This window comes from Perognathus longimembris, chromosome 7 (genome assembly GCF_023159225.1).
Source record: "Perognathus longimembris pacificus isolate PPM17 chromosome 7, ASM2315922v1, whole genome shotgun sequence".
NCBI lineage: Eukaryota > Metazoa > Chordata > Mammalia > Rodentia > Heteromyidae > Perognathus > Perognathus longimembris.
Window position 1 is genome coordinate 43,769,732 of NC_063167.1, and position 22,268 is coordinate 43,791,999.

Here is a 22,268-nt window from a genome sequence, read left to right on the forward strand (position 1 = left end):
AAATTAGAAAACTGAATACAGTACCTCAGTTTAAAATGGCTTTAAGGAATTCATAACTGTCAAGATGACATAATTCTGTGTAAAAAAAGAATTTTTGTCAGAAAACAGAAGTAACACACTATATGATGCAGAAAGATTGGTTCAAGATGAAATTAAAATAAATTTATTTTACATGGTAAACAGAAGTCTCTAGACTTCTGCTTAGTTTTATTTTAGAATGTACATTTAAAACAGCCAAGAACATTTATTATAATGTACTCTTATACTGTTGTACTAAGGAATGTGAGGAGTGTACTGACGGTAACTCCACTGTAGAACACCACTGCCATTACACTGGGTGCTTCATTGTCATTACTTGTATTTACACTGGGTTTCAAACTCCTCAGGGCAGGGCTGTCCTGTTTGCCACCATATCTCCAAGGCTAGAACAGTGCCTAGTTTATAATAGCCATTCAACAAACAATAAATTAATGAAGTGGATAAAGAGAGAAATTTATAAGTATTTGAAAATCCTCAGGTAATTCTTTTTAAAAATGCTTAGAATAGCCATTCATTCACACATTCATTGTCCTGCTTTGAGGACCTTCTGACATGGGTTCTATATAGGCTCTAGTCTCAAGGAATCCAGAAGGAAATAGAGCATTATACTGTATTACATCATGATACGTTTATAAATACTCAGACAAGTGGAGAGTCTAGGAGATGAAGTGATTTTTTCTATTACATAGCAGGATTTGGGAAGAGTTCCCCTGGGGATGGCACACCTGACACTGATTTTCCAGGATCGACAAGGGATTTGCTAGATAAGGAGGAAGAACAGTCCAGTAGAGAGGACCAGCAGGGAAGCCCAGATGAAAAGATTTTACTGGGCTGAAGTGTATTATGTGAAGTGTGAATAAAATGATCAACTTCCTCCTTTCTGAGGTCTGAGAGGGAGGGTTAATCACCCATGATTTACTTATTATACAAATCAGGTTCTTAAAAATATAACTAGCTATAATAACACTACTAATATCTGCTTTGCTATACATGTATTTAATATATGTAAACCACTTAAAAGAATTTATTTGACTTGGGGGAGGGCTTTTATGACTTGTCTAAGAGTTAAAAAAGGGAGAAAAAATCCAACTGTCAGGTGACAGAAAACCAATTTCTATAAATGTGCCAGAATAATTTTTCTCTACCTCAAGAACAGTTCATTCATTCATTCAGTCTATCATTACAGTCTTTTTATAGTATTTTTATTTAATAAAACCTATTAAGACTACCATACAAATCTCTTTACTTATGCTTTTATCTTTTAACTGATCAATTTTTATATTGCTGACATCCCCTCTTCACCATTTGCTCATTTAAAAATTCATAGTATGTGAGCTATGTCTCAGGGGAAAATGTCTATAAAATTTGTTACAGCTGGCAAATGTGTATGAGTCAGTGATAGCACATGACTAAATGCTTCACAGAAAATAAAATTTGTTTCTGTAGTAAGCAGAACTGTTTAAATGTTATTTATTTTTATGTTTCAAAGAAAATATATTGTGAAGTGCTGCATTGATTTAATACGCAACAATGTCTGTGTACACGCTGTAGAAGGAAAATTTATGAAACCTTTGCACAACTCCTTTAATTGAATTTTCCAAATCTCTCACCACACACAAATAATCAATATCTTCTGCAGAGAAAACCAGTCAGAATTATTACAGTCTTTCTTTTCAATTTTGTTGTCATCAGCACATACAGAGCACCTGGATATTTGTAATGTCTGCTGCTAGCAAGTTATTTACACCTCCTAAAAACATAATTGCTACTAAGTGAGTCTAGATATATAGTTTCAACATTATTTTACTGATTTTGCTCAAAAGAAAAATTATCGTACTTCTTCTAAAAGTATAAAAAATTTAAATCATGGAAGAAAATGACTAAAAAAGCTATGAAAAGTAATAAACCTGCCCCCGCCCCATAAGCCCTAGACATAGCCCAAGAAGCATTTTTAGCTGTTGAAATGTATTCCCCAAACAGTGATGGGTGGTGCGTTAACCTTATTAATAGGTCAGGTATGACCCATAGACAGCTTACATGAGAACTGATTCCTTGTTAGAGCTGAGGACTATAGTGTACACCAATGTGTATTTGTGCTACCAAAAGTCATAGCTACATTTCTTTTTAAATCTGCCCATAACCCCAGAATGTAAAAGCTAAGAGGGATTTTTTGTTTTGAAGGGGGAAATTTTAAACCTCATCGCAACTAAACTTCAAATCTTGGTGCTTGTAAAACAGAAGTATCTGCTTGAAAAAGATATTGTTTAATGCTATGATATGTAGGTAGAAAAAGGATAGTAGTCCTCGGAGAGTAAAATTATTTAGTTGATATGATGAATACTTTTTCAAGACCAAGAGGGGAAAGGGACAACATATTTTCAGGTTTAAAAAATACTTCAGTATTTAGTTAGAGAAAAGGCCATGTAAGCTATTTATACTCTTAGAACAAACAGAGGGGTTGAAAATTTGTTCTGTACAGTTAAGAACTTGATAACTTTAAAATCCTGTAACCTCGATGAATTTTATAATGTAAATTAACTAAAGAATTTTATAATGTAAATTAACTAAAGAACGAGCTTTTCTTTAAACACCAGAGCCAGAAATTCTAAAAGGTTTTCTATTACTAACAGCTGAAACAATCAACCTCTTTGAACAATATAAAGTTCAGATGGCTGTGGTTCATTTAAAATATGCATACTGCAACCTACACAATTATTCTCGAAACAGATAAACTATGTTTTGGACTGAAGCTAAGTGTCTACATTTCATATCTTGGCAACTGCTCTACATTTTGCTTACATTCTTTTCAAAAACATTTTGTTTACTGGAAGTACTAGTCATAGACAAACAATGGTGGCATTTTTTAGAATCTCCATAAAAAAATGATAATACCAAATACTACAAAATGCCATCTATTGATGAAGGAATATCTCTTTTAAGTAGAGGTTGGTTATGTAAAGCAAATAAATTTCATGCCTTGCCATGTGATGATAATGTGACATTCCATCTGTGTCAGCCCACTGAATGGTCATCTATTTAAAGTCGTCAGCATAACAAATTTAAAATAATTATGAAAATTCACATTCATATCTAACAGAAACAAACTTTTCATTTGATTCTTTTCCTAATAGTCATAAAGCCAATATTATTAAGGAAGCTGAAGCTAGAATTACTTACTAAGTAACTGAAAGTAAGATGCCTTCCTTTGTTTAAGAAACTTGTATTTAGCAGATGAGATCCTCTCTTACTATATAAAGGAACTCTGATTTCTTTTTCTTTTCTTTTTTGCCAGTCCTGGGGCTTGAACTCAAGAGCCTGAGAACTGTCCCTGGCTTCTTTTTGCTCAAGACTAGCACTATACCACTTGAGCCACAGCACCACCTCTGGCTCTTTCTATATATATGTGCTGCTGAGGAATCGAACCCTGGGCTTCATATATACGAGGCAAGCATTCTACCACTATGCCATATTCCCAGCCCTGGAACTCGCTGATTTCTAAGGTTCAGTTCTTCTCAAAACTCTGAAACTTTTAGTGCAGCTTCTCTTGTTACACATGTGAAGAATGTCTGTAGGAGCCTTACAAACAAGTGCCAGATGTCTACATAAAACACTAGTGTTAGCCAAGCACTGGTGGCTCATTCCTATAATCCTAACTACTCAGGAGGCTAAGATCAGAAAACTGAGGTTCAAAGCCAGCCCCAGCAGGAAAAGTCTGTGAGGCTCTTATCTCCAATTAACCACCAAAAAAGCAGGAAGTGGAGCTGTGGCTCAAGTGGTAAAGCAAAACAAAACACCTCAAGGACAGGGCCCAGGATCCAGTGTTGTTTTTACAGTAATACTCTAAGTGTAATAATGACTATAAGTGGTACTAAATAAAGAGAACTAGCATTGAAATGAAACAAAGATGCTAAAAGATCAAGTTGAAGGAATGCTGACAGCACAAGGGATAAAACTTTCCTCCAAAGGTCTATTTTAATCCTTCTAGGAAAAAAACCTAAGGGCATCTGAAAGAAAAAGAGGAAGAGCATGAAGCAGTACTCAAAAGGGACAACTGGCTTTCATAAAACATTCTAAATTTTATACTTTTTTTTGTGCCAGTACTGAGACTTAAACTCAGAGCCTGAACACTATCTCTTAGCTTTTCATTCAAGACTAGTGCTCTATCACTTGAGCCATACTTCTCTTTCTGACGTTTTTGGTAGTTAATTGAAAATAAGAGTCTTATAGACTTTCCTGCCTGGGCTGGCTTAGAACTACAACCCTCAGTTCTCAGGCTTCTGAGTAGCTAGGTTTACAGGTGCAAACCCATTTTAAATTATAAAAAATTCTGAGTGTGTAGTAAAAAAGCAATGGAGAAATTTCTACTAAAAGCTGAAAGCCTAATTTCAAATAAGACACAAAGTAAGTTAGTTTGAGATGTCAACAAAAAAGAAAAAAAAACAAACAAAAAACTGCCAAAGTACTTTTAACAGGATTGTATAAACAAAAACAGGTGAAGGTTTTTACCTTAGTAAGAAAAGTGTGTGTGGGGCTGGGGATATAGCCTAGCGGCAAGAGCGCTTGCCTCGTATACATGAAGCCCTGGGTTCGATTCCCCAGCACCACATATACAGAAAATGGCCAGAAGTGGCGCTGTGACTCAAGTGGCAGAGTGCTAGCCTTGAGCAGAAAAAAAGAAGCCAGGGACAGTGCTCAGGCCCTGAGTCCAAGGCCCAGGACTGGCAAAAAAAAAACAAAAAAAAAAAAGTGTGTGTGATGTGCTAGTGTACACATCATCTTTTTTTTTTGGCCAGTCCTGGGGTTGTTTTCAGGGCCTGGGCACTATCCCTCAGCTTCTTTTGCTCAAGGCTAGTACTCTACCATTTGAGCCATAGTGCTACTTCTCGTTTTTTCTGTTTATGTAGTACTGAGGAATTGAACCCAGGTCTTCATGCATGCTAGGCAAGCACTCTACCAGTAAGCCACATTCCCACCCACTGTTTACATCATCTTTAACAACAAAAATCCCCAAATTAAAAATATACATAGTAGGAACCAGAGCAAGAGGTGAAAAAGCACTCAGGAAAACTATATAGCTCAAACACAAATTGTAGAGAAAATAAGCACTAATATGTGTGTACGCGCACACATGCATGCTAGGAGTGGCTCTCCAGAGGCCTCAGACTCTAGGTCCATTTTCTTGCTCTGCTTTCTTGCTCAAGGATAGTTCTCTACCATTTGAGCCACATCTCTTGGCTTTTTCATGCTTAATTGTAAATTAGAATTTCAAGGATTTGTATTCTTGGGCTAGTTTCAAACTGTGTTCCTCAGAACTTAAGACTCCAGAGTAGCTACAATCAAAAGTGGTAGCTACCGGTGTCCCGTTTAGGCATATTAATATATAATATGTAAAGGTATTTAATATATAAAGGTACTGGATTTTCTGAGCTTTTAAGACACAAGTAACTAATGTATTAGAAATGTAAAACATGAATAGTGATACAATTTTCTCTGTGAATATGCAAAACTGAGTTGTATGGGAAAACTTGATAATGGGCAAGTCATTTTATCTCATATAAAAGAAATTAGCTGTAAGACTGATTTTTGCATAAACAGAAAGAACTGAAGTAAAATGAGTAACAGAAAGGAGATAACAAATGTATCCTAAGGAGGGAAAGTTTTTAATGATACAGTAATAATTTTGGTATAATTTCTTTATATTCGCTTTATTGAGAATTTTTTCTTCCAAATTTTTCAAATACTGATAAATGCCAACTAACTAGGACTTAGTTCTAATTAGCTCAAAGACACTACAGATTTCTATTTCATACTATTATCACAGAATATATAGAGCTAAGCCTTCTTCCATTTAGAAGTTATAGATGTATATTTGTTATAAACACTTAAAAACTGCTGAGGTAGTTTCCCACAGTGTAAAAAGTCAGAGGTGGGGCTGGGAATATGGCCTAGTGGCAAGAGTGCTTGCCTCGTATACATGAAGCCCTGGGTTCAATTCCCCAGCACCACGTATATAGAAAACGGCCAGAAGTAGTGCTGTGGCTCAAGTGCCAGAGTGCTAGCCTTAAGCAAAAAGAAGCCAAGGACAGTGCTCAAGCCCCAAGTCCAAGGCCCAGGACTGGCAAAAAAAAAGTCAAGAGGCATGAGTTCACAGCAGATCAAGCATCCAAGTTCATTAATGACTAGGAAGTTTCCAGGGTGCTGGTTATAATATTTGTATATTCATTTAACCTACCACTAAAATTATACACAGTTGGTCTTAGTTCTCTGAAGAAATTTAATAGACAAAATTTTAAATTGTATTTCAAAAGACATTTAAAACAATTATTAGGGAAACTGATTTCATTATACATGGTCTTCTGCTAAATGCAAATGAGATTACTGCTTTATAAAAATAATACATTCATGATGATTGGTTTGATTTGGTCAAATGGGATGAAAGTATCTTATGCAATAAAGTAAAACATAACTCTACCTTTGTGAGGAAGTACTATATTCTTCTCAAATAATTTCTGTCTTGTTACTTTTATCACTAAAAGAAAAAAGAAATCCTATGTTAAGAATTATCATGGAGGGGCTGGGGATATGGCCTAGTGGCAAGAGTGCCTGCCTCATATACATGAGGCCCTGGGTTCGATTCCCCAGCACCACATATACAGAAAATGGCCAGAAGTGGCGCTGTGGCTCAAGTGGCAGAGTGCTAGCCTTGAGCGGGAAGAAGCGAGGGACAGTGCTCAGGCCCTGAGTCCAAGCCCCAGGACTGACCAAAAAAAAAAAAAAAAAAAAAAAGAATTAACATGGAAAAGCTATGCATGGTTGTGCACACCTGTAATCCCAGCTCTTGGGAAGCTGAGGTAGGAGGATGGCAAATTTGAGGCCACTCTGGGCTACAAAGTGAGTTCCAGACCAGCCTGGGTTACATAGGAAAACACAAACAATGAATTCATCTGGAATATGAATAATTTTCCATTATGTAGAAGAAACAACATAATATGGAGGCATGATTTAAAGGGTAATACATGCCATAGCTATCAAATACAAAGTATAATGCCTTACTGCATATATTATATATATTATAATATGCAATTTCATATTTTAAAATGATCTCTATGTAAAAGAAGCCTACTAGAAATTTACAAGGTATAATCTTTGCCTTACCATTAAAGAGGTACCCTTGGGCTGGGAATGTGGTTTAGCGGTAGAGTGCTTGCCTTGCATGCATGAAGCCCTGGATTTGATTCTTCAGCACCACATAAACAGAAAAGGTCAGAACTGGTGCTGTGGCTCAAGTGGTAGAGTGTTAACCTTGAGCAAAAAGAAGCCAGGGACAGTGCTCAGGCCCTGAGTCCAAGCTCAGGACTGGCAAAAAATAAAATAAATAAAAATAAATAAATAAAGAGGTACCCGAATAAAAGAGACATGGCTTTTGATTTGAAGAAGAAAAAAATAGATCTCTCACATGTCCAGTAACGGTATATAGTCTAATCAAATTTAAACTTGAGAAAAATGAAGAGATTTCTTTAAATTTACTAATGTTGAAAACATTAATTTTTCTTACTTAGTTCTTTGGTTTTCTTCATTTCTCTTTTTAAGTTACACGGTGCAGAGAAGGTGCCAATGAGATTTTCAAGCTCTCTGTTTCTCTCCAGAGCCTAGAAGAAATCCATCTTAAATGAGTTAAGTAAGTTTTCTATAACATTACTGGCGAGAGAAAATTTTATGTTAGGGAATTTAACTTTTTCAATAGATTGGTTATTGGAAGCTTCCTAATGCCTGACTAAACACAATGCATTATTATGATTAATCCTAGCTATTCGGGAGGTGGAAAATGGGAGAATCATGATTCCAGACCAGCCAGGGCGAAGAGTCAGCAAGACCACAATCTCAAGTACAAGTGTGGTATTGCACACCATACAGAGGAGGATCAGAGTATGATGCCAGCCCCAAGAAACATGTGAGGCCCTATCCGAAAGAAAAAACAACACCCATACATAAATACAAAAATAAATAAAAGCAAAAAGGGTTGTGGCTGTGGCTTAGGATCAAATGGTAGAGTGCATGCCTAACAAGTGCAAGGCCCTGAGTTGCCCAGAGGCAAAACCAATGTGTTATTAAAAAGATTAAGCATATCTACAAATGTGAAAAGGCCAGCTACTACTAATATATTATGGTTCAGTAATATTCACACAAGCAAAGACATTCTCATTAAAAGTAAACTAAACATATCACTTGTAAACTCTATTGGATTCAATCTCCAATTTGGGACTTATTCCAATCTATTACTCTTTTCAAATGAAGTAGGATATATGAAAACCTACATATAAAAAGGCAAACCTGTATACTATGTAAATTCTGCATTATCTTCAAGATCCCTTCTGATGATTTTTCAGCTTTTGATAGCAACATCATGAATCTAGGAATGAAGGGAAAAATAATATTCAGTAAGAGTAAATATAATAAATATGGCAAGTCACTTTCAGAGCTTTAATTATACTGTTTTCCACTCCTCTCAACATTATTCATTATTTTACAAACAACATATATGACCAAGCATCTCCTGGAGTCTCACTTCTTTCATTCCCACTGAATGGGAAAGAAGACATCATTGGCTTGTCACTTCTCTATAGCCACACCACTGCTTACTTACTTATCTTCACTTGAGACTATGAGGCAGTGTTATGCAGAGACTTTTTAAAAACTAAAAGGGCTAGGATATGGCCTAGTGGTAGAGTGTTTGCCTCGCACACATGAAGCTCTGGGTTCAATTCCTCAGCACCACATATATAGAAAAAGCCAGAAGTGGTGCTGTGGCTCAAGTGGTAGAGTGCTAGCCTTGAGCAAAAAGAAGCCAGAGGCAGTGAGTTCAAGCCCCAGGACTGGCAAATTAATTAATTAAAAATGAAAAACAAGTTGTATGGCTTATACATTTTAGTGCAAAAAAGATGTAAGAGTAGTCCTTTATATTTGAAAATGAAGAAAAGGAAAAACAAAAACTTGTAGTTCTACTTCCTGACCATATTGCTAGTTAATGTTTTGGAAATTTTTCTTAGGTTTAAGATATTTTTCGGGGCTGGGGATATAGCCTAGTGGCAAGAGTGCCTGCCTCGGATACACGAGGCCCTAGGTTCGATTCCCCAGCACCACATATACAGAAAACGGCCAGAAGCGGCGCTGTGGCTCAAGTGGCAGAGTGCTAGCCTTGAGCAGGAAGAAGCCAGGGGCAGTGCTCAGGCCCTGAGTCCAAGGCCCAAGACTGGCCAAAAAAAAAAAAAAAAGATATTTTTCTAAGTTTAAATCATGTTTCCTTAATTAATATGACATCACAACATTACTGTTTTGGCAAAAATGTCTGTAATTTTAAGGGCTGTACAATTTTCTCTTTAGTAAACATGGAAAGATAACATAACCTTTTCCTTATTATTATTTTAGTCTCTTTTCCAATTTTAAGATTCCATATTATATAGAACAATCTGTATCTAGATTACACAGTAATTATTTTACACAGCAAAAAAGAATAAGTCACATATGTAATTTAGAATTTTAAAAGGAGAAAAAAGAGGCATACTTATTTTTAATAAAATTTTCTTTAACACAATATAGCCTAAATGTTATCACTTCAATATTTAATCAATATACAAATTACTGAGATGTTTTTCAAGTCCAGTGTATATTTTACACTCACCACACATCTCATTGCAGACTAGCCGCAATTCAATGCTTATTAGCCACATGACGCTAGTGACTATTTCAGACAGCACAAATCTACATTATTGATTTTATGAGAAACCAGAAATTCAAGATCATATGATATTGAGCATTACATTTTGTGCTGTAAAAGGCAAAAGTGATGGATTAAAAATTTCAAACATAACTGTAGTGCTGTATGTTTGAACTAAGTAGACTAAATTTCTAAGTAGGCAAACAGAACAGAGGCACAGCACACATACAAAAGGGGGAACACTCTAAGAAGATAGAATTATGGGTGATTATTTTCTTTAGTTTTTTCTGTATTATTATGCGTTTCAATTTGAGGCATCTGTTTGAGGTTCTAATTGCTTAAACCTTGAGCCACAGTTTGAGAGATGATACCAAAAGCATGGATCCTGTCCCATACAGAGGCCTAAGAAGCAGGAGGACTTAAGTGACTCCTACATACCATGAAAGCCAACTAATCAAAGGCCCCAGAAGTTCAAAGCAGAGGCAGGTAAACTACTTTCTTGTAAGAAGGAATCCTGGGGGCTCTTTATCTTGTATCCTATTCCTGGAAAATCTGGAGTGACAGAACCTTTCCACATTGTATTCCCATTATCTTATTAAAGAGGTGATACAACTTATTGTTGAATTTTAGAGGACAGTGAGGGGAGGATTAAAGTCTGCAGATCTGCCATCTTGAATGACCCTAGGGTGCTCTGTTGATGGGCCTAGTAAGATGGGAATGGCGTCCTCAGGGATTGTGCAGGGAAGCACTTTCAAAGGACCTCATATTAACTCTTCCAAGTTAAGATGGACTGAGAAGCCATGCTAAGCAAACTTTTGACAACTTTGAAAGAGGTATTAACGGAGTAGCAATTATCTGGGGAAATAGTTTTGAAGACACTTTCCACATGTGAAAGCTGCTTATCCAGCGACAATTTTCTCTACTTTAGTAGACTAGTGGACACTGCATGGGTCTCATCATTTAATTTTAATTTCCTTTCCTCCTCTCCTCTTTTCTTTCTAGAGGAAATCAATATCTTCTCTTACATCAATGACAACCACTTGAGGGAGTGGTTTTATAATTCCTTACAAAAATCATGAAGTATATTCTTTGCCACATCTTCTCACTCAGCAGAGAAATCTTCATATATTTTGCAGATCAACTGCTTGCTGAGCAAAATTTTAGAGAAATAAAGGTAATTCTTTATAAGCATATTTAATGCCACTTGTTCTAGAAACAAAATTTTCATTGCTTCTCAATAATTTTCTCCTTCATTTCCAATGTGTGGTTCAATTTGTTGAAGGATGACATTATTGTTTGTTCAAGAGCCCCCAGTGTTTAGTATATCTTGACATTCCTTAGATTTACTTTTGGATTTTTTTTTTTTTTTTTTTTGCCAGTCCTGGGCTTCGGACTCAGGGCTTGAGCCACTGTCCTTGGCTTCTTTTTGCTCAAGGCTAGCACTCTGGCACTTGAGCCACAGCGCGACTTCTGGCCATTTTCCATATATGTGGTGCTGGGGAATTGAACCCAGGGCTTCATGTATACGAGGCAAGCACTTTTGCCACTAGGCCATATTCCCAGCCCTACTTTTGGATTTTCTACCTACTTGTTTTTTGTGTTCCTGGTCTAAGCTGTAAGTGCTATAAGAAAAATAAAACTTAGGTATGGGTTATATCTCAATAGTAAAGTGCTTGCCTAGCATAAGGTTCCAAAAATGTCTTATAGCAGAACTGATGTCAATGTTAGAGGTATAGTATATGATTTTGCTGGGTCTCAATGCAATTTAACTCTACTTTGTAAGAATGTCAATTATTAAAATATTCTTTCTTTCACAAGTTATTGAGCAAAATAATGTTCTAACCCAATCTCTACTTCATTCATACTAAAAACTGAAACTCATACTCATGTGTCTGCTGTACTCTATTAAAACAATACTTGCTTTCCAAGGATACTAATACATTCTTGATTCTATTACTAAAGTGTTATCTGAAAGTTACTATTGCTAAGAAACTATACTTAACAATTAGCCTGAGATTACATGTACATCAACATTTTTTGTTCTCATAATATTGATGATACATAATATATCCTACATAATACTTTGTTAAAAAATAAGTCATAGAAGCTGGGTGCTGGTGGCTCATGCCTGTAATCCTAGCTAGTCAGGAGGCTGAAATCTGAGGATTATGGTTCAAAGCCAGCCCAAGCAGAAAAAAATCCCCATGAGGTTCTTATCTTCAATAATCTACTCAAAAACCAGAAGTGGCACTGTGGCTCAACATGGTAGAACACTAGCCTTGAGCAAAAGAGCTCAGGGACAATACATAGGTGCTGAGTTCAAGCCCACGACTGACAAAAAAAAGTCACAGAATATCCAAAATTAAAAAAACTAAACTGACAATGATAATACACTGCTAGTATTTTTAAGTGTATTCTCAACTAAAGGTACTATACTTGTTACTTTACAGTTTTAATTTTAAAGACAACTTTGTGGTCATTTCTCTTTTACAGAATGGAAACTGAAGACAAAAAAATTATTTCATTATCCAGGACTTATAACAATCAGCATGTGAACCTAGGTATTTCTAACATGTTTTTAAACCATTATACAATATTTTCAAAAGTGTAGTTAACTTAAGAATGGCATCCATATTGAGTACAGAAAAATACCAGTTCTTAGGCTATATCCAAGAAAAAAACTATAATATCAATAATGTGTCTAGAAAAGGACGAGAAGTATACCTTTCTGGTGACTTTCGCATATATCAGAAGCATTTTTTTCTGAAGACTGGCCATTTAAAAAAAAACCCTACAGATTATATAAAAATATTCCTTGTCAAAAACATGTCCCCAGTGTTTTTGGGTCTATTTATTATATTTTTATGGACTTCTTTGGGTAAGTTTCTTGGGTATCCTTTAGTTTTTCAATTTAAAACATTCTGTGATTAAGATACAATAAAATTTGTCAGTTCAAACATAGTAGATGCATGACTCAGTAGACTAACAATGTGTGCAACCACCACCACAATCTATTACTCCAAACAGAAATTGTAACCATTAAGATTGCTTTACTCCTTGTACCTCAGCCCAACTAGTGTCTGAGAACCTATAATATGTTTTTTTGTCTCTTTAAATTCATCTCTTCTAGATACTACATATAATTGCAACCTTAAAATATTTGTCCTTATCTGTCTGGCTTATTTCACTGAGTCCTGTTTTCAAGGTTCATCCAATGTACAGCATGTATCAAAACTTCCCCTTTATGACAAATAATATTCAGTTGCATGTCTGTATCACATTTTGCCTATCCATTCATCTGTGGAGAGAGATATTTGGGTTGTTTGTACCTATTGGGTATTGTGAAGAATACTAGAGTGTATACGGGTGTACAAACATCTTTTTGAGTCAGAGGAAGAGAGAAAGAAAGAGATTAATTTACATGTGTTTTGTTGATGGCATTACAGTACTTAATCCAATTTTTCCTATATACTGTATTCTATGGAAATAAAAATGAAAGAAATAATTCTGTGAAAAGGGGTACAAGAAGGAGTTTAGAAAGTCAAATATGTTAGGCTTATTCTATTTGGGACCTCTCAAAAAGTTAAGTTTTTTTTTAATGCAAGTAAGTTTTAAAATAGGCCAATTTATCAATTCTTTTGTGGTTGGTACTTTGCCTACTTCAAGGTCATAAAAAGCTGTCCTACATTTTCCTCTTAAATTTTTACTTTTACTCTTCACATTATAATCTATCTAGAATTGACTTTTCTATATAGTGTGAGGCAAGGGTCCAGATCCAATTTCCCCAGCAAGTGACAGTACTATCATTTATGGAAGGGGCAGTTAGTTAGGCAGGAATTTAGAGAATGTAGAAAAGGAATATCCTACAGTTAACTCAGCTAATTGAAAATGTTCTTGAAAACATCATACTCCCTGACTAATAATTTGATTACTGATCGTTCTTAGTAGTTTTATTTATCCGAACTAATCTGACTTTGACAAGAGGATACTCTAGAAAATACTAATATTGGGTCACTAATTGATAATTGTATCAATGAAGTTCTTCTAGGAACTTTGTCGATGAAGTACAACACATCTTTAAGAAAGAATACCTCAGATGAGCTATAAAATGTTTCTACAAATAGTTAAATTGTCATGTTAACAACTATGAAACCTTTGTTGCAAAATATGTATGTGGGATTTAAAAAACAATAAACTTACTCATCATTGTCTTCTTCTGTCGATTCCTTTCTTTTAGTCAAACTGAAGTGTGTCACTATTTTTCTCCCTCCTATATGTGAAATAAAGCAAAGAAACATATAGTTGAGACAATTTGTCAAATTTAAATAGAATTCAGATTGCTAGTTTTAGCCAGGTGTGGTGGTACATGCCTAGAATCCTACTACCTGAGGCAGTGGCAGATGGATATTGACTTAAAGGTCAACCTATGATCCAAAGCAAAACCCTGTCTCATAGAAATAAATACCAAAATCCAATGGAAACAGAGAAAGAACTGGGTGTCAGGCTCATGCCCATAATCCTATTTACTCAGGAGTCTGAGATACAGAGTTAGTTCAAAGCTAGACTGCCAGAAAATTCCACAAGATGCTATCTCCCAAAATAACCAGCCAAAAGAAGGGCTGAAGGTGTGGCTTAAGTGGAAGAGCACTAGCCAAGTAAGTAAGTGCAAGGCACTGAGTTCAAAGCCCTGTACTGTCAAAAATGAAAAAAAAAAAAAAAGATTGCTAAATTTTAAGTGAGTTTATTTACTTATTTATTTGTGCCTGACCTGCAGCTGGAACTCAAGGCCTGGGCACTATTCTTGAGCTTCTTTTGCCCAAGGCTAGCACTATACCACTTGAGCCACAGCTCCACTTCTGTGTGAATTAGTACAACCACTTTGGAGAACAGCATGGAGGTTCCTCAAAAAGCTCAGCATAGACATACCCTATGACCCAGCCATACCACTTCTAGGCATCTATCCTGAACAACAGGTCTCAAGATATCATAAAGACATTTGCACATCCATGTTTATCACTGCACAATTCAGAATAGCCAATATATGGAAACAACCCAGATGCCCTGTAACAGATTCAAAAAATGTGGTACCTATACACAATGGAATACTACATAGCGACTAGAAATGATAAAATACTGGCATTTGCAGGGAAATGGTCAGAACTTGAACAAATAATGTTGAGTGAGACAAGCCTAGAACACAGAGAACACAGGGGCATGGTTTCCTTGATATATGACTGTTAGAGAGGGAGGAAGACAGTAGAGACCAGGTCTGCAAAACAACAAACTTCTTTTCAAATGGTATTTCCATATGTTTGGGTCAGCGACTTTACATTATATATCTAAAACCAAACTACTAAACATAAAAAGGTCTAGAATAAACCAATCAGTGGATCACAATAGCTCAACAGCTGTGTATACATGATCATATAAGACGAGGATAAGCAAAAACAACTCCAAGAGAAGGACACAGGAGGATTCTACTGTTGACGTTATCTTTATGGACTTTGCAGTTTTTTGGTTTTTTGGCCAGTCCTGGGCCTTGGACTCAGGGCCTGAGCACTGTCCCTGGCTTCTTCCCGCTCAAGGTTAGCACTCTACCACCTGAGCCACAGCGCCCCTTCTGGCCGTTTTCCATATATGTGGTGCTGGGGAATCGAACAGAGAGCTTCATGTGTAAGAGGCAAGCGCTCTTGCCACTAGGCCATATTCCCAGCCCCTGACGTTATCTTTAAAGTTCTAGGTGAATTTCCTGTAGCATACCCTATGTGGTTACTGTATATGATTTTGGTACACTGGATATTGTATATATGCCTACCTGATCTAGGGAAGAAAAATGAGGGTGTAAGATATCACAAGAAATGTTTTCACTGTCTTATTATGTAACTATACCCGCTTTGCACAACACCTTGTCAATAAAATTTAATTTAAAAAAAGAAAAGGATGAAAAAATGAGGAAGTTTTTTTTCATTAAAAAAATTTTAAATTATATGGAAAAAACAAAATTTTAAAGATCCAGACATGGCTTAAGTGGTAGGGTACCTGCCTAGCAAATGTAAGGCTATGAGTTCAAACCTCAGTACCACCAAAAATAAAAAAAGAAAAGAATTATCTTTTGAATAAAATTTTTGTTGATGTTTGGAGTATTTAAGTAAAAACTAGGGAAATCTAATTTGATAATATAATTAGGCTAAAGTAAAATAGCAAGCAAAGGACCAGTAGTTCATTCCTATAATACTAGCTATTCAGGAGGCTCTCGATTCAAAGCCAGCCTGGGCAGGATAGTCCATGAAACTATTTTATCCACAATAAATTACAAAAAAAAAAGCCAGAAGTGGAGCTGTGTCTCAAGTGGTAGGATGATAGCCTTGAACAGAAGCAGCCCAGGGACAGTGCCCAGACCCTGAGTTCAAGCCCTAGGAATGGCACATACACATGTCCCCCTCCCACTATATACATTATGTAACACTATATATAATATATAATGGTAAAGGTTGCTAGATAATGGATGCATTTTTAATTTTAAATTATCTTTAAGAAATTGTACAAAGGGTTTTCAATTCAACGTGTCACTTTATGAGAACGGTACATCTTGATCAGTGTTACCCCTTCCATCATTTTCCCACATCTCTCAACTTGACCCATACCCTCAAGTTATCTACTTCCATTTTCACATATGTACATTGAATATTATGACTGCATTTGCCTACCCTTTTTTCTCTATTCACCTGACTTCTCTCTCCTTCATCTTCTCACTTTAAACATGTTGCAGCTTCCTATAAACTATAAATTTGTTAAGCTATAAATTAGTTGTTCAAAGAAGTTACCCCACTGCAATTCTCCCCTATGTATATCACACTTTAGTTAATATGTGCATATATATATGCACATGGCTCTGTGTTTTCATATATGTTTATATCTTAAGATCTAACGTCCACATATAAGAGAAAATGTATACTCTGAGTCTAACAACATAACTTTTTGCAGGTCCATCCATTTCTTTGCAACTGGCATTGTATTCTTCTGGAAGGATGAATAAAATTGAGATAATGGATACTTTAAGCACACGTGCGTCAGTACCAGGACCTCACTTGGCTTTCCTGTTCACATCTGGTACTCTACCACTTGAGCCACACCTTTAGCTCAGTTTTTTTTGCTAGCTGACTAGAGAGAGTTGGGCAGACTTTTCCCGCTATGCTTATATCTCTGCCTTCTAAGTAGCTAGGATTATAGGTGGGAGCCACCAGCATCAGGCTCATCAGATATTTTAATCAAAGATATTATACTAAGGCTTTTAGAGTTTGCATTCCTTTACTCCTATTTTTTTTCTTAAAGTTAACATCAAGGGATTAATGATACTAATATTTAGAAAATAGTGTCTTAGTGATAGCACAGTAAAAAAAATTGACGTTAGGGAAAAGGTACCTATTATTTGCTTATTTAACAAATATATAAAGTATAAACCATGATTATCCTTTACATACTTATTGTTTTCTGGAAAAACATATAATCATCCCTCTTTGCAATTTTTAGTGTAGAGATATACAATTAAGTTATTAATTTTTATTTAAAAAGATAAACATTAAATGGTTTAAAACAGAACTATAGAATTTGAAAAACCAAAGACATTTTAGTTAAAGATTTTATTAATGGGTTAGGAATGTGGCTTAGTGATAGAGGGCCTGACTAGCATGCATGAAGCCTTGGGTTCAATTCCTCAGCACCACATAAACAGAAAAGGCCAGAAGTGGTGCTGTGGCTCAAGTGGTAGAGTGCTAGTCTTGAGTTCAAGCACCAAGAATAGAAAAAAAAAAAATCTTATTATAACAAATTAGGTAAAATGAGAAGACTTCTTTGTTTACTGTATAGATTCTAGCATATGCTTACTTAGTACACAATAAAATAAAATGTTAAATAATAAAATATGAAGGCTGGGAATCTGGCCTAGTAGCAAGAATGCTTGCCTCGCATACATGAAGCCCAGGGTTCGATTCCCCAGCACCACATATATAGAAAACGGCCAGAAGTGGCGCTGTGGCTCAAGTGGCAGAGTGCTAGCCTTGAGCAAAAAGCCAGGGACAGAGCTTTGGCCCTGAGTTCAAGGCCCAGGACTGGCAAAATAATAATAATAATAAAATATGAATTAGGCTAATCACAGCATATCTAAAACACATTTTGTTAAATTTCAGCCTATGAGGGCTGGGGATATAGCCTAGTGGCAAGAGTGCCTGCCTCAGATACACGAGGCCCTAGGTTCGATTCCCCAGCACCACATATACAGAAAACGGCCAGAAGCGGCGCTGTGGCTCAAGTGGCAGAGTGCTAGCCTTGAGCGGGAAGAAGCCAGGGACAGTGCTCAGGCCCTGAGTCCAAGGCCCAGGACTGGCCAAAAAAAAAAAAAAAAAAATTTCAGCCTATGAAAAATTCTGTATAAAGAAATGACATGTCACTGATTCATGACCTTGCTCAATACTAAAAAAAATTAAACCTACAAAGTTGAAATTCATGCTTTTAAATAAATATTTTAGCAATAGACTAACAGCCCAACAATTATTTATGTTCATGAGTAAATTTAAAAAATTTAAATAAAGATTTTGCATTAAAATGTTTTTTTCCTATGGAAAATTCAACTATTTACAAAGGCATTTCAAATAACTAAGAAAGAAGGAAATGAAATATGATAATGGCAAACTATATAAAATACAGCAAATGTGGGTAAAAATAATGGAAACCAAGGCTAAAACTAATGTTTAGGAATCTTACTGGTAACCTGTAATACAGTAGTATCTGAGTTCTGTGTCTTTAATTTATGCAAACGATGGATCGCTTGTTCAGGGGTCTATCTGAAACCACTACAATTAATAGTAGCTGAGGGCCATCAGACCATAATTTCTATTTAATGGATGGGATAGTACAGGAACAAAATCTGCAGCAGCATTTTAAAACAAGTGGCTAGAAAGTTTGCATTTATGTTCAAAGTAGTATCTACTTTTTAGTCTCTTCTATGTTGTTTTTTGAGAAAAATCAGCTACAGCAAGATCTATTTATTATTAAAATCAAAATCTTGATTTAACCAATACCAAAAAGAAATCTCACCATAAATGGAAAAGAAAGTTCAACTAACCACTTGATGGTGTATTGCTGTGCTTTCGTTTTTCAGATCTTCTGGGAGAAGAAAATGGGGTCATTGGACGTGTTCCAGTTGTTGGAGAATAAGTTGCAATGCCTTTCTTCCTTGTAACTTTTGAAGAAGCAAATGACTGGAAATAAATAATAATTTAGAACACAAAGATTTGTGTTTAGCTGTAGATCTTTGAAAATGACTTAACAATTCAGCAATATTCAATGAATACTGGTGTTCACAGTCTTTTCAGATTTTAAATATACTTATTTACCACATTCAAAGCTAACACTACTCTACTTAGGGAGCTAGTTCAGATCTCTACACTAATTAGGGCATTTCAATTTGATATTTATGTAACTTTGATATTGCAATTTTACTAACTTGTGAGTTGATAGCTCCCAATAGGCTTGCAGAAACATCCTCACTTTTCGTTTCACTGAATTTGAACTCTCAGAGTTGCTTGTTCCTAAGAGGGGCAAGGAAATCCTAGGAAGGATCAGTGCTCTCTTATACAGTTATTCTGAAATACTTCACAGTTCTCTGAAAGTGTCATAATCTGAAGATTAGATAATGTCCAAATGAAAATAATATCTAAACAACTGAAAATTTGGTCTAACCACAACTTCTTTTGGTAGGGTTCTTTTATTTCTATTTGTCTATCTCCTATTGTAGGTAATAATTTTCTTAATGGCTTGTCTACCACATTAGAAGTTGTTCCTGAAAATATTTCATTTCTTTGTACTCAAGAACTCAAAAGTATATAAAGTATGAATAACTTAAAAGTAACAAACCAGCAAATTTGGTTACATCATTCTACTCAGAATATACTCATTAGTCCATTAGGTCATTCATCCACTATTCACTGACACCTGGAATTTCAGATTATTCTGTGATCTCATCTTGGAATGATTTTTTTCCTTTTTTTTCATTTAGGTCTCCAGTTCATGACATCCTTTCTCCACACGTCCATTACCTCATTACTAATTATTTGCTCTCTTCAATTCTCCTAAATTTTGCTTTCCATTATGCTTACTGGTCACCTAGCAATGCTAACTAGTATATATAGAGAAACATAATAATTGTCCTGGCCTCAAGGAGTGTCTTAAACATTAGCCAAACCAGAGATAAGGCTTAAACTGAGTATATACGCTAGAAATTCAGAGAGGTATATAAAATGAATACACCAAAACATAGAAAAGAGAAGAGGTGGGTCAAAGGGGATGGGAACGTTGAAGGGGTGACACTGATCAAGATGCACCGCATTCATAAACTGCTTTGTTAAATACATAAACTCCTTTGTACAACTACTTAAGGATAATAAAAAAAAATTTTAACAGTCAGAGAGGTGGGAAAACCAAAGTGGGTAAACTAATCTGCTTCAGAAGGATAGCTGTGAGAGGGACGGCTGAGGCTTAGACAAGTGAATTTTAAAAGCATGGAAAACCAGAAGTCTAGGGCATAACAGATAGCACAGGGTGAATTTGGGGATAAACAAAAAGTCTCAAGACTCATGTAGTTAACGCTATAGAACTAAACTTTAGGTTAGTAGCTAAATTCTCTATGGTCAACTATCCTTTATTTTTAAGACACCCAGGACAGAAATAGTGGCTTTGTCACCTTTTTCAAAAATCTTGGTATTCATTCCAACAATATATATATATAGTATCAAAAATTTTATAGTTAAGATTTTAAATGATAAATATTACTGTTTGGGAGAACAAAAGGCATTTATTTTATGTATCTATGGTAGCTAAAAATGTAACCAATATCTTTTTTAAAAAATCAAACCATAATATCAAGTTATAACTGGAGCAATCCTTTTAGTAGGGTGGAAGGGTCTTAAGTTTATCAAGAGTCTTTATCAAGAGTTACTACTACCCCTTCATCTTGAGTTTTCACCTGTTTATATATATTCAGTCATAAACTATGACATTTATCCAATCCCTACTCTGCTTTTCCAAGAATTTATTGCCTAGAACTATTTCACTGTGTGTGTACAAGAAATGAAAGTCACTGCTCTAATGTACGTTTTTGTCAATCTGTTTTCCTATTTTCACCCAAAATTATTTTATCCAATTGCCAGATGTCTAAACATTGCTACTGTAGATAATATATTTCTTGAAAACAATTCTCTAGCTTTCAGAAAACTTTTATGTGTGCATGTGCATGCGTGTGTGCACATGGTTTGCCTCGCTTTAAAAACATTGAGTCTTCCTTTTTTTTCCTTTTCTTTTTTTTCGTTATTTGTGTTGGCTAAAAGGAAAAACATACAGTTAACCACTCTAGATTGAGAGGAGAATGACGTTCTACTTTTCCCTATCCTCCCACTAAATATTCTTCAGTAAACAATCCCCCCTCCCCAACCCCACTGCCCTGAATCAGTCATGAGGGCTTGATCTCAGGGGCTGGGCTCTGTCCCTGAGCTCTTTTGCTCAAGGCTACTGTTCTACCATTTTGAGTCAGAGTGCCATTTCCAGTTTTCTGGGGGTTAAGGAAGAAAAGATTCCCATGGACTTTCCTGCCTGGACTGGCTTTGAATTGTGATCATCAGATCTCAGCTTCCTGAGTAGCTAGGACTATAGGCATGGGCACTGCCTGGGCCAATAATTTCTTTTAATATATTTGCCCTCCTGTGTACACAAAAATAAAATCTTACATCCTTAAGTTTTCTTTCCTTCAAGATTTTACCAAAGTTTTCTTTGATAGTTTTTTGGTGTTGTTTTTTTTTTTTTTTTTTTTTCCCCAGAGCTGAGGATCGAACTTGGGGCCTTGCGCTTGCCAGGCAGGCGCTCTTCCACTGAGCTAAATCCCCAGCCCCTTTACCAAAGTTTTCTAACTTTTATTCTTTGAAGGTCCTCAAGAGTGATCTTACCAGACCCTTCCAAAACGCAGTAAGGTTTGGCTAGAAAAGGGAAAAAAAAACAACCATGCAAGGAAATAGATGTCACAACCATCTCCATAATAATTTATATAACTGCTTCAAATAGTTACTGAGTAGATAGATATTTAGCACAAATTTATCACAGAACAACTAAACAAAAAGGCCATGTTTGAAGATTTGGTTTATGATCAGCCCAAATGCTGAACATTTTTTTTTTAAAGAGGTCAAATCTTGTATAGTAGCAAAACTAAAATCCAGGGATTGATTTTTATTTGTAGGAAGTGATCAATGATCTCTATAATTTCAGAGATATGACATTTTCCTTCAATATCCTTTATGAATTGTAGCTTGCTTCATCACCTTGTTTAAAGTGTTCTACCAAAAAAGATGCTTGCATGTTATTGATTTTTTTTTACCCATTATGTATAGTCTACAAAGTACTAACTAAGGGTTATTTTTAATGAAATATGGAATATAAATTATTATTATGAACTACTAGTCTATGTTGTCAC

General features: G+C 35.6%; 1 protein-coding gene across 2 annotated transcripts in view; it reads right to left on the reverse strand.

Moving 5' to 3' along the window:
- Positions 1–22,268, reverse strand: part of LOC125355248 (integrin subunit beta 3 binding protein) — a 45,582-nt gene that overhangs the window by 3,818 nt on the left and 19,496 nt on the right. Inside the window, exons 3-8 of one of the 2 annotated variants that reach the window (XM_048351472.1) lie at positions 18,876–19,011; positions 13,955–14,024; positions 8,371–8,449; positions 7,595–7,688; positions 6,512–6,568; positions 25–75 (exon numbers count right to left, since the gene is read on the reverse strand). In XM_048351472.1, the coding sequence (XP_048207429.1) occupies positions 26–75; positions 6,512–6,568; positions 7,595–7,688; positions 8,371–8,449; positions 13,955–14,024; positions 18,876–19,011 (486 nt within the window). In that variant the 3' untranslated portion in view covers position 25. The remainder of the gene's footprint in view (positions 1–24; positions 76–6,511; positions 6,569–7,594; positions 7,689–8,370; positions 8,450–13,954; positions 14,025–18,875; positions 19,012–22,268) is intronic. The other variant, XM_048351473.1, reaches the window with a different exon arrangement.